The 13,143-nt window shown below is 36.7% G+C and overlaps 1 protein-coding gene across 7 annotated transcripts in view; it reads left to right on the plus strand.

Moving 5' to 3' along the window:
- The window catches only part of LOC117334562, a 118,639-nt gene that overhangs the window by 51,618 nt on the left and 53,878 nt on the right, over nt 1-13,143 (plus strand). For 2 of the 7 annotated variants that reach the window (XM_033894246.1, XM_033894245.1), the window contains exons 2-5: nt 2,591-3,194; nt 5,416-5,478; nt 8,862-8,924; nt 9,889-9,951. In XM_033894246.1, coding sequence (XP_033750137.1) covers nt 2,621-3,194; nt 5,416-5,478; nt 8,862-8,924; nt 9,889-9,951 — 763 coding nt within the window. In that variant the 5' untranslated portion in view covers nt 2,591-2,620. Of the gene's footprint in view, nt 1-2,590; nt 3,195-5,415; nt 5,479-8,861; nt 8,925-9,888; nt 9,952-12,253; nt 12,317-12,770; nt 12,801-13,143 lie in introns of all 7 variants that reach the window. The other 5 variants (XM_033894249.1, XM_033894251.1, XM_033894252.1 and 2 more) reach the window with 5 other exon arrangements.

Raw genomic sequence — 13,143 nt, forward strand, 5'->3', positions numbered from 1 at the left:
CATGAGTTATCTACCTTGCAGCGACATCTGACAATAGACGTGTCTACGCTGTTGATAGACGTCAGAACAAAAACATAGCCAGAGAAGCTTAGCTACCTGCCGGTTCCCATTGATCCCTAAGTTGTGCATGAATGTTCCATTTTGAGACTCTGGATTGGAAAACAAAGATGGCCAGGAGGCAGCCTACCGTATATGATCTAATAAGGGCGCCTCTACCTTTTTTCCAAGGAAAAAAATCTTTGACTGAGTGTCAAAATGGTTTTCAAAAGTAATTATTCATGTAAAATGTTTTGCTACTTTATGTGTTTAATTTTCTTCAGTAAATTCAGTCACTGGAAGACAAGTTTTCGCCACATTTTGTCTATTCCTGCAGATGTCGGTGCAAAGTGCACCCGAAACCTAACACACATACAAATTACATATATACTATATAACTTACCATCTTTATTTGAAGATAAAGTAAAAGACTTCATTCATGTTGCTAACTAACTGTTGTTAAGAACAGAAAGCTTGTAAAAGACATTGTAAATCAATAAACGATGTCTGATATGATCTGGGAAATCACCTGTGTCTATAAATAGAATTAACTCAAAAGAGTTCCGTTTGAACAGACATGTAAATGGTGGAACACACGTCATCAGGTTATTAAGAACAGCTGGCATGGTTTACAAGTTTACAGGAATATTCAAGTGATGTTTAAGCTTAATATATAATATATAATGAATAGATATCTTCATCTGGAATATTTTAAGGTTTCCACAGCCTTGGGTATTCTGCTATAAGGTATAGTCTGTTTTATAAAACTTCAGAATAACTAATCTTAATAAGGGCGCCCCAACTGTCAATTTTCCGCGCCCTGCGCCCTTATTAGGTCATATACGGTATTTTCAATTTTGTCAGTTGATTGAAGTTTGTTATTTCTGAAAATGTTCTTCATGGATCTTTCTCATATTTCACCTGTAGGGTCCCCTTGGTCCCTATAGTTGTGCATGTTCCATTTTGAGATTGATCTGGAAATATAAGATGGCCTTCAGAGAGTTCTGTATGGATCTTCATCGCTCTTTCTCTGATTTCTCGCTCTTACTCTGATTTAAGATGTAGGTTATACCATTGGCCCTTAGCAGCGATAAAAAAGCCCTGGACAAAAGACGGAATATTTCTAAAAGATGGTCGTTGTCAGAACTACAATTCCCTTCTATTGACGGCAAACAATGAACTCTGAAAATGCTACAAATAGCCATGTCATGTAATTTTGCAATTTAGTATAATTACTGTTAAACATTTTATATGCAATTTTTAAGCCTAAGTGTCACGTCTGAAAGACTTTAATTCATGTGTTACATTCCATTGTTATACCATTCCGAGAACTCAGAGTTGTCTTAGTAATCCGCCATATGATACTTCGCGAAAAGCTGATCCAAATATGGTATGCCTATAACCATATGCATACATGGATGAAAAACAGGTGTTCCTTATTATACCCCCGCAACGAAGTTAGGGGGGGGGGGGGGGTATAGTGGAATCAGGTTGTCTGTCCATCCGTCCGTCTGTCTGTAGACACATTTTGTCCGGACAACTCCTAAACCAATGGGCCGATTCCAATGAAACTTCACAAACATATTAATGATCATGTGTAGATGTGCATACCACTTTCTTTTCCTCAAAATTATGGTTGCTATGGCAACTAGTCACTAAAAACAGGTTTTCTGATAAGAACCATAACTTTAAGTTTGTCCGGACAACTCCTCCTAAACCGATGGGCCGATTCCAATGAAACTTAACACAAATATAGAGGACCATGTGTAGATGTGCATGCCACATTCTTTTTCTCAAAATTATGGTTGCTATGGCAACTGGTCACTATAAACAGGTTTTCTGATAAGAACCATAACTTTAAGTTTGTCCGGACAACTCCTCCTAAACCGAAAGGCTGATTTCAATGAAACTTAACACAAATATAGAGGACCATGTACAGATGTGCATTTCACTTTCTTTTTCTCAAAATTATGGTTGCTATGGCAACTGGTCACTTTATTACTGGGTTATCTTAGTTGGCCTCTAATTAAGAGTTCCAATTCACCATTGACTCGTGTAGATTGCGGGGGTATTAGTCAGCCATCCTGGTGACAGTTCTAGTTGAGGTTAGTACCACATGATTAGAAATAATAAGATGTCCAACAGGTGGCAATTTTGAATTTTATTGAAGTCAAACTGTCATCACTATTTTCCAGAAAGATTTTTATGAATAATTTTTGAATTTCCTGTAGATTCCTCTTGTATGTATTAGTAATATAATTTAATTAAAGTATGCTAACCCTTTTTTTCACAATTTACCAATTTTAGCGAGATTTTATGTGTGGAAAGCATATACATGTATGTCGGCCATCCTTGTGACCAATCTGATTAAAACCAGTTGTTACATGGCTACATTGAATTACTACATACTATATGCCTGAACAGACGAGTACAAAGTAAACGTTTAAACAGCTGATTTTAATCAGATTGTCCTGGTGATTTATTGTTTTACCATATCAAACTGGAAAATCTTTTAAAAGCTAAACTAAAACATGCTTTGGTTTCTTATTTTCAGCATCACTGTCACTTCCTCTCTGTAAACAAAATGGCAGCCAAGTACCAATCTACCAAGGAAACTGTCAATTTTGCGCGAATTTGTAGAGTAATGGTTGATGTTGTCCCAGATGTCTTCAGAGAATTACTGCTCTGCCGTCTGCCAGCTTCTGGACTTGCCCCTACTCTTGGCAACCAGAAGTCACAGATCTTCTCCCAGTTGAATAAACAGCAGAAGAAGATCCTGTACCCCCCAGTTGGAATGTTTGTAGGTTCTCTGAAAGATTTAGATGTATCACTTATCTACATCTTACTTAGGAACTTAGGAAATATTCCTCCTCACCAGAATGGTTGGGGGAAAAGTCCAGATCCTGCAGACAGGTCTCTTTCTGCCAACATTGAGCGTCTGCGTATTCATCGTAATGAAGCATACGCACATGCAAATACTGCCTTCCTTTCTGATGGAGATTTTCAGACAAGATGGGTGGACATCAGACAGAGTGTGGAGGAGATAGAGAAAGTTGTCCCAATGAAAATGACATTTTTCACGGAGATAGACAGCATACTGACCATGAGGATTGACCCCTTAACAGAGACTTTGAATGTTCTTATAAAGAAACTTGAAGGTAAGCTGTATGTAGAGACTTAGATAAATAGTATACCTTCAGCTCAACTGGTCCAATATTAATTAATGTATCAAGCTTAAGGTAAGCTAATATATCAACGTCGTAGTGCCAGAAGGTCATAAGTGGCAGTTGGTACCAATTTTGCGTTTTTTCCATATTCTGAAATAGAGTTAGCATCTGTGTCATGTGTCAAAAGGTCATATCTGTAGCTTAATTAGGGCCCCGCATCGAGAGATGCGGGTGCCCTATAGTAATCAGGTTGTCCGTCTGTCTGTCCGTCCGTCCGTCCGTCTGTCCGTTTTTTTTCTTCTGCACAAAAATGATTGAAGGATTTGTATCAAATTGGAACTGATGATTCCTCATGCATCCTAGATCAGATGTGTAGTATTTCATGCAAATCGGATTCAAAATGGCTGTTAGGCGGCCATATTGGATTTTAACATTAACATGAAAATACTAGATCTTTGTTGTTTTTAACTGTTCACTATTCGATTATGCAAAGTTGTCAAGAAATAAACCAAGAGTTAACTGACAGAATGATCAAACTCATAGTTCAAGGTCACAAGTTCAAAGGTCAACGGTCAAGGTCATCCTGGGTCGGCTTCAAAATGCCAGGTAATCGACCCTTTTGGATTTTAGCAGTCAAAACAATTTTGACATTTTCTTATCAATGAATGATCTTGTTCTCAATTGGAAGCTTTGATTGCTTCAACAATTTAAATTCGTTTGAAGGATTTAAAAGGTCTAAAATTGTCATTTACTTTTTTTTTTAGAAAAGGAATGTAATCCTATCATTATTCAAAAGGCTTTATTCAGCACAAATCATCTAATAACATGAAATGTTTGTGCTTACTTAGTTTTCCGACGTGATATCACCATCAACTGCTCCTATACTAATAACCTAAGTTGAATATAATATTATATAACTTATTGTAGTTTGTACTAATAACCTGGTTAATTATATAAATTTCCCATTGAAGTTTGTACTTATAACCTGGTTAATCTTATAACCTGATTGATTTTAATTTGTAGCAATAACCAGGTTAACTGTAATTTTGTTTAATAAATAATCTGGTTTATTAGGGCCCCGCATCGAAGATGTGGTGCCCTATAGTAATCAGGTTGTCTGTCTGTCTGTCCGTCCGTCTGTCCGTTTTTTTCTTTTGCGCCAAATTATTGACAAGACTTGAAGGATTTCGGTGAAAATTGGTACCACTTACAAAACGGTCTGTTGCCATGGTAACAAATGGAGGTTTCTGATTGGTTGAAATTTCTATATTGTTCGATTTCTGTGAAAATTGGTACATAGTGGTTTTTAGCGAAGCCAAACACAATAGTACCACTTATGAAACCGTCTGTTGCCATGGTAACAAATGGCGGTTTCTGATTGGTTGAAATTATTGGGAATTTTCGAGTTGATTTTGGGAAAAAATCAGGCTAAAACGCATTGAGAATGGGGTCGTTTGGCGCACCCAGTTATATAGGCAGGAAAAACACTGACAATAATTATTACATTTACCCTGAAGGGTCAGACACATAGCGGGGCCCTTTCTGACGTGTCAGTGTTCTAGTTAATATGTATATACTGTATAGATAGAGATATAATCAATTTAACTATGACATAAGTGTTAGAGTGGTGTTGTAGAACCGGAGGGTAGTGTATGTCACCTACTTTCTTTCATTTCTGGCTGTAGTAATACATGTAGGTACGTTGTGTTGTAAAGGTTGTTAGTAGTTGTTACTACCATATATGGATTTCATATAAAAGATCATTGTAAATCAAGCTGATCAGTTTTACTTCAATATTATTGGATTTAACTTAAGATAGAGGCAAATCTTAAATTGATATGAACGTTCCTTTACAAAAAATAAACTTAAAATTATTGTGATTAAGACTTTATGAAACAAATTTTAAATGGAAAAGATATATATGTAGTCTATCTGAACTGACTGTTTCCTGTGTGCCTTGGAGGATGCAGTATTTTGATGATTACTATACAATGTACAAATGTGCATTATATACCATATTAGATATATAGAAGAATGGGAAGTAGGGTTTTTTTCACCATAATGATTGACATATCAAGTTCCATGCAGTTTCAGAGTTTTTGGGTCAAGATCACTGTTACTATTTTTAGTGGGGGGCAGTAGAGGACATGTATTTCAAAAAGAAAACAAAGCAGAGGTAAAATGATAATACTGAATGTTTATGTCTTTTTAGATAAAACCAATGATGTAAAAGACCAGCAAGATACGACAGCAAACGATGTGGATGAAATAAGAGGTATGATATAAAAGGTCGAGAGATCTTAAGAGCTATATGTGAAATTATTTACTTTGAAACCATTCAGGGTTTACCTGCCTACATATTTGGGGTGGATAATCGGTCCCATTCCCAGTAATAAATTACCTTATTTTTTCCCAATTTCAATACAAAAATTCCCAATTGATTGTCATCATTCAAAAAATAAATTCAGGATTTTTACCCGGTCATTAATTTCATGATTAGGCTATGCTGTTGTCAAAATCTTCTTGATGCTTAGTGTATAATTTATGTCCCCACTTTAAAATGCGTAACTGACTCAAGTTGAATTAACATGGCAGCAACACTTAACAAAGGTAGTTTAATGTCAAGATGATTTGATTTTCTGACTAAAATCTACCAAAATCATACATTCTTAGATATAAGTTATCTTTTTACTTTTAACTTTATTTATACGCTACAATATATGCTGATGTCAATTCTCACTAAATGTTTATATATAATCATATACCTGTTACTTGTAGTACCTTTTTGCAATGTTTACTTTAACCTGACAATGACTTTACAGTCTATTGTTATGTATGTAATATACTGGTCTTTGAGATATCTAATTACCCTGTGTATCATATGATATGGTCTAAGGGGAAATAACCCTGTTCAAATATTTAATTGTTCATGTTTAGCTCACCTGGCCCAAGGGGCCAGTGAACCTATGCTATAGTGCAGTGTTCGTTATCCGTTGTCCATCAACATACTAGTCCTGAATGACTGAATGAATTTTGACTAGATTTCCAGCCTGTTGCATTATGGGGTAAATGAGATCAAATTTTGTATAAATGTTGAGATTGGCTCTGATGGGGTAGGAGAGGTGGGGTCCAAAATGGGAAATAATTCTTCCTTTTGAAGAATGACAGGATTTGGCCCACATTTGTTAACTAGGTGAAGCAGCTGAAAAATAGTAATTTATTTGTAATATAACATAAATGAGAATTACAGTGGAACTTCGTTAACTCGAACTCGGATAACTCGAATACCCCGCTTAACTCGAAGTACCTCGCCGGTCCCGGCCGAATTCTCTCTTTATCTTAGTAAAAAAAACTCGGAAAATTCGAATTCGGATAACTCTAAAAACTTGGATAATACGAAGTAAAAATTTGGTCCCAACAATAAAAATCCTACTTGAAATGTTCGAATAACTCGAAGTATCATTTTCGTCGATCGGTGGCAAACGCCGACATATTTAAGAGCTAAATTCCGTTTGTAATACTAAACATATCGGCACTACTAACCTACATGCTATTATAAGTGTTTCATAAATTCATAAAAGAAATTGTCGGTTGAATCTTATAACAACAAGTCTTGGTGATAAAAAGTACTGCTTTACTTACATCAGGTAATTTCCCAAGGCGGTCGCCGATATCAGTACACACGATAGTCAACAACTCATCTACCCGTTCGCTCAAGCGGAACTAATCTCTGACACACCGGTAGATCTACCCGGCTGATGTTTTTACAGGTGTAGAAATGACACAGTCACCGGCTCCTATTAAATCTTTAAACTGCTGAAACAATAGCGTAATTACTGCCGAGGTGTTCAGAGTACAACTGTAACGGTCAGTGCTGCCTATTAAATCGGATAAAACGCCAACTCAGTTACAGTAACATTTTATACGCACATGCACAGCCCAACTTCCGGTGCTAATACACATGGAAATGGCGTGGTTATCAATAAAAAGTAAGTAGGCCGATCAAACAGTATTTTATATATGTCCAATAAAAGGTAATGGTTCTGTTACGTTTTGCATGCAATCTGTGTTAAACTTAAACGGTTATTTGTTTTGACATTAATAACTTGTTATTTTGTCGAATTTCGTTTTATCGTTTACCTTTTGCAAACATGACTTGCACATCAGATCGTTATTGAAGTGACTAAGTGAAAGAAACTTTATCGTGACTGTATATCGGCACAACTACACCAAATTACAAGTGACATAACGAAACATTACATATATATTTACATGTATTGACCAGTCTTCAAACTAAACTGATGAGCGACAGAGCGAAGTTATAATGATTATATAATGTTGACAAATATTGACCAAACTTTTCACCAAAAACAATAACTCGCTTAATTCGAACACTCGGATAACTCCAAGTTTTTTCGTGGTCCCGTCGACTTCGAGTTAACGAAGTTCCACTGTACTTAAATATCCAGGTGAGCTATGCGGCCATCTTGGCCTCAGATTTCCTTTAAACAACTTAAATCAAAAGGTGCATAGTCCCAATTTTACCCGTAGCATGCATGCTGGGGTGAATCTCTCCCAAGCTTATTCAAATGAATGATCTTGACCTACATTTAGAGTCACAAGGGTCAAACAAGCTAAACAATTTTAAACCAACATCTTCTTATTATGACCAAGATTCCCAGAGACCTGATATTTTACCCATATGATGTTGGGATGTAGGGCTGCCAAGTTTGTTTCAATGAAAGACCTTGACCTACATTTAGGGTCACAAGGGTCATACAAGCTAAAATTTTGAATAACCTCTTCAAGATTAATGACCAAAATTCCCAGAGACCTGATAATTGCCTGTAGGATGTTTGGGCATATTTAGGGCTGTCAAGTTTGTTCAAATGAAAGACCTTGATCTTGACCTACATTTAGGGTCACAAGGGTCAAACAAGCTAAAAAAAATTAAACCAACCTCTTCTTAATGACCAAGATACCCAGAGACCTAATACTTTACCCATAGGATGTTGGGATGTAGGCCTGCCAAGTGTGTTCGAATGAAAGACCTTGACCTACATTTAGGGTCACAAGGGTCATACAAGCTAAAAATTTTGAATAACCTCTTCTTAATGACCAAAATTCCCAGAGACCTGATAATTGGCTGTAGGATGTTTGGGCATATATAGGGCTGTCAAGTTTGTTCAAATGAAAGACCTTGATCTTGACCTACATTCAAGGTCATGGGTCAAATATGCTCAAGTCTTTAAGATCTTCTTTTCAGTATCCAAGAGGCGCAGACATCTGGATATTTGGCCTGTAGGATGCTTGGTGTAGAGCTACTAAGTTGTTCAAATGTTTTACCTTGACCTTCATTCAAAATCAATTTATCAAATATGCTTAAAATCTTGAAACAACATCTCAAAGAAGCCCAGAAAATCAGGTGTGCAAAACATGCCAATTTGTTTGAACAAAAGTCCCATGTGATTGATTTCTGCTAATACTGCAAAAATATAAGAGAGCAAGAATGAAGGGGAAATGTTAAACTTACGGGTATTTAGAATTAGTGACACAATGTTAGACATTGATACTTAAGATATGGAATGTTTGGTATTTCCCAATAACAGTACTTTGAAATTTATTCTCTATACATATATTTATTGTTTGTCTTTCCAGGGGAGATCAGTGGTCTCAAAGATCAACATGACACAATGGCAACTAATGTGGATAACATAAAGGGTAAGAAATGTAGGATTTCAACAGAACATTATAAGAATAGAACTTTTTAAATAACTTAGAAATACATGTAGTTGGGATAACCACCCTTTTAATCAAATGTCTACTTACTGAGAATAATGAGTCACTCTGTCATAAATGAATGGTCCAGATCTGAATTGTTGATAAGAAAAATCAAGAATAATCAACAGTTGTTTTTGTATTTAAGTGTCTAGTTTTTTAAATGACTACCAAAACCTTTTTAGCTTGTCTCTCAATGAAAGGGGGACCTTATGTTGTCACCCCAGTGTCTGCATAAGAGTCAGCATTGGTTTCGATATGTTATGTTTTTGGCCGAAATGGCTACCATATGTTTACAAATGAACAGCATTTGATGTCACAGGTGTCAAAGGTGTTGAAGTTTTCTAATAATTTCTACTCAATAACCAAGAGGCCCAAAGTCAGGATGTCGGCCCATTAGCATGCTTGGGATTTGAAAGAGGGCTATATATTAGGTTTGTTAAAATAACCCATCTTGACCAACTTTCAAGGTCAAAGATGTCAAAAGGGTTTTAATCTTCAAATGACTTTTCATCAATAGCCAAGAGGACCAGGGTCATGATTGTGAGTCAGTAGCATGCTGGGATGGTGGCAACTAAGATCAAGTTAAGGTCACTGCTTTCAAATGTGGCTTTAACAAAATCTTCCTCATCAAAGCCAAAAACCTCAGGGTCATCATATTTGGCAGTTAAATGTTTGGATTGAGGGCTGCCAAGTCTGTTCCAATGATTGTGCTTGACTGGCTTTCAAGATCACAGGGGTCAGATCCTTTAAAAGCAAAAACATCAACTGCCTGCATCTCAGGTTAATGTTAAGGCCCTATGGGCCTCTTTTAATTGATATGTATATATGACACTTAATGTTTTCCATAATTAACGTCAATGTTCTGTATTCAGACTCCACACTGATTATAATGTTGTCTTTTCAGGGGAATTTGATGACTTCAAAGGTAGACAAGACATGTTGAAAACTGGTGTGGCAAATGTCAAAGGTATGATATAGAGAGTCAAGATACTTTATCAATAGTAACATTGGAGAAGGGTTATCGAAGTACAGTCAAACCTGCTCTAACACCCCCTGTATATAATGACTGCCTGTCTATAACTACCGGTTTTAAGCTTCCCCGTGAGATTTTACTATTATAACAACCCTCTGTATAGCGACTACCTGTCTAATGTGACTAACGACCGGTGATTTTGGAACGTTGGTCGCTAATTTATTTTCTGTAGCGACCAATTTCTGTCAGCCATCTTCTGCTCTCGGCAGTCATCCCTCATTAAATCCCCGGAAAATTCAGACACATCAACCCTGGCCTGATTATACAAACAAACGACCACCACAAACCTGGCCTGAGTATATAAACAAAAGACCCCTACCACCTGTTTAAATAGCCTATAATTACTGTAGCTGCCCTGGCCTGGGGCTCGGTGAGAGAGGAGTCGGGTCACCATGTGTGTGGGTAATATTACATTACAACTGCATAGGTGGCTTCATTTGACACGGTCAGTTAATTTTGTGATTACAACTTTATGCATTTATTTGACTTCTGACTGGTCTTCTGAATGCCCTGTTCAATGACAAGTTATTCATGGCAGTTTCATGTAAATTGGTTGGTGCGATAATTATGACCTGTCTATAAAGGCAACCTGTCTATAGTGACTGTTTTTCTGCCTCCCCTTGGGTGGTCGTTATAGACAGGTTTGACTGTAGTTTATAAGATGGACTCAATTAAGGTTTTTGTCTTTATCTTATATATATAGTATAGTTAATTGCCTAATTATACCCCCCACAATGAAGTTAGGGGGGTATACTGGAATCAACTTGTCAGTCCGTCCGTCCATCCGTCCGTCTGTCACAAAGTTTGTACGGCTCTGCATTCGCTCATTTCTTTATGGATTTCACTCAAATTTTGTATATAGTGAGGAGACCATATGAACTTGTGTCACCTGCTGTGATTTTGCGATTTAGCCCTGTTTAACAGAGTTATGTCCCTTTTTGATACAAAATGTGTCATAATTTTGTCTGGCTATGCGTTCACTTAGTTTTTTTATGGATTTTCTTGAAACTTTATACAGAGTTGAAGGATGGCATGAAGTTGTGTCTCCAGTAACGGCTTCTTCCGAAAAAAAACTTTTTCCGCTTGTTTTACTGTTCCATGATTAAATTTACCGACCGCTGATTTCAATGGCAGCGGAGATCATCAGAGACGACTACCGGAATGTTTTATCAGAGTGATTAAATGCCATGGCTTCTCAATACACATTTTATCTATCAATTTGGTCTGATTATTAATTAACCCCATGACCAGGAGTGACAACACACGCTATCGTTATCCCCATTGTTAGTCAGGGCATTTGTGGGAGAGGTGTGAAATCTTGCCACAGGGGTCATGACAAACACCTGTTCAGTGGTCAGTACAGGTAACTTTTTGTTAGAATCATGAGATGTTAATTACCGTACATATAATATAGCTAAAGGGCCATGAAAAAAGTTTGATACATGGAAAACTTCGATTTGTAAAAATTTGAATCATGCATAGGTTCGTTAGTAGCATTATATAGTAAGGAAATTCGGGACCAAGCAAAAAGTTCGATACAGCGAGAAATTCCAATCAACGAAGTTTGAATCATCAAGGTTTTTACTGTAATTTCAATTTTCTTATAATTGACACTTTATGCCCGAAGGACAAGCGAGATTATGCCGCGTCCGTCCTTCGTCCAAAATCAAAGAGGCCTAGAGACCTAATATTGGTCATGTGTCATGCTGGGAGAAAGGGCTATCAAGTTTCCTCAAATGAATGCCCTTGACCCTCATTCAAGGTCACAGGAGTCAAATATACTGAAATCTAACCAAAAGTCCTAGGGACTTGATGTTGGGTGTGAAGGGCTACCAAGTTTGTTCAAATGAATGACCTTGACCCTCATTTAAGGTCACAGGGGTCAAATATACTGAAATCTAACCAAGAGTCCTAGGGACTTGATATTGGGCATGCTAGGGTGAAGGGCTACCAAGTTTGTTCAATTGAATGACATCTTCTATTTCTTCTTCCTTTGTTGCAGAGGTTAGAGTAATACAGGGCTAGTGGACCTCTTGCTTTATCATGTAAAATTACAACACAGTTCATATCTAACTGACATGTCTTTCAGTAAAATTCAAGAAGGGGGAAAGGAAATATTAAACTTGTAACTGGTGAAGATATCAATATCCCTTTGGGATGTTTTTGTATGTGAGTGTATTTATAATTCAGATGTATGACACTTCACAATGATATACTTGTATATTTGTCTTTTCAGGGGAAATAAGTGATGTTCAAGACAGACTAGACACAATAAAAAAAGACATGGAGAGACATAAAGGTAAGATATTGTTTGATTTACATTGTAGATTCAAAATTGTGCACAAGTCTTATAACTTGAAAACTTGAGACCGTATATATAGGTTAAGCCAAAAGCATTTCTGCAATGAAGGGCTATAAGATTTATTGACATGAATAAACCTAGCCTACTCTGATATTTTTAATCAAGTGGTAATCAGGTTAGTATCTGCAGAAATGTTTAGATTAGAAAATTAGATATAATGTGAAAAAATTTAATGAAATATTACGAATGAGTCTTTCTTAAGAGAACTATGATTTATGTTCATGTATGTCTACCTGCCATTTAAGAATGTCCTTTCCTTTCGATCATTCCGTCAGTTACTAGTTTGTTTCATTTTCAATTGACCGATCGTTCGTTCAGCCATTATTATTAGTTCTTGGCAGCTAATTAAAACCACATGACATTTATTGAGAGTGATCCTTTAATTTTTCAGAAAGGGATCCTAAGATGGTCTCCATGATAGGTGAGTTTGCTGAACAAGGCTGAGTGTGATTATTTTCTTGGAAAGATTGTTATCCATGGAAACCACCAGTATAAAGGATTGAAACAACATTTAGAAAACATCTCATTGATGGAAACTTCTATCAAAGATCATGGCCTTTATGTTACCTGATCTTCAGTTTTGGTTAATAAGCCTTCCAGTAACTGGATTTAACATTATAAGGCTCAAAGTGGCACCTATTTTAGTATCCATGGCGCCTTGAATTCACCATTGGCAACCAGTTATTGACCTATAAGGCACCTGCATGGCCACTAAAAAAATGTAAATGTTAAGGTTGCTAGGTCAAAAGTTTAAGGCCAAGGTC

Source organism: Pecten maximus, chromosome 9, assembly GCF_902652985.1.
Source record: "Pecten maximus chromosome 9, xPecMax1.1, whole genome shotgun sequence".
NCBI classification, from domain to species: domain Eukaryota; kingdom Metazoa; phylum Mollusca; class Bivalvia; order Pectinida; family Pectinidae; genus Pecten; species Pecten maximus.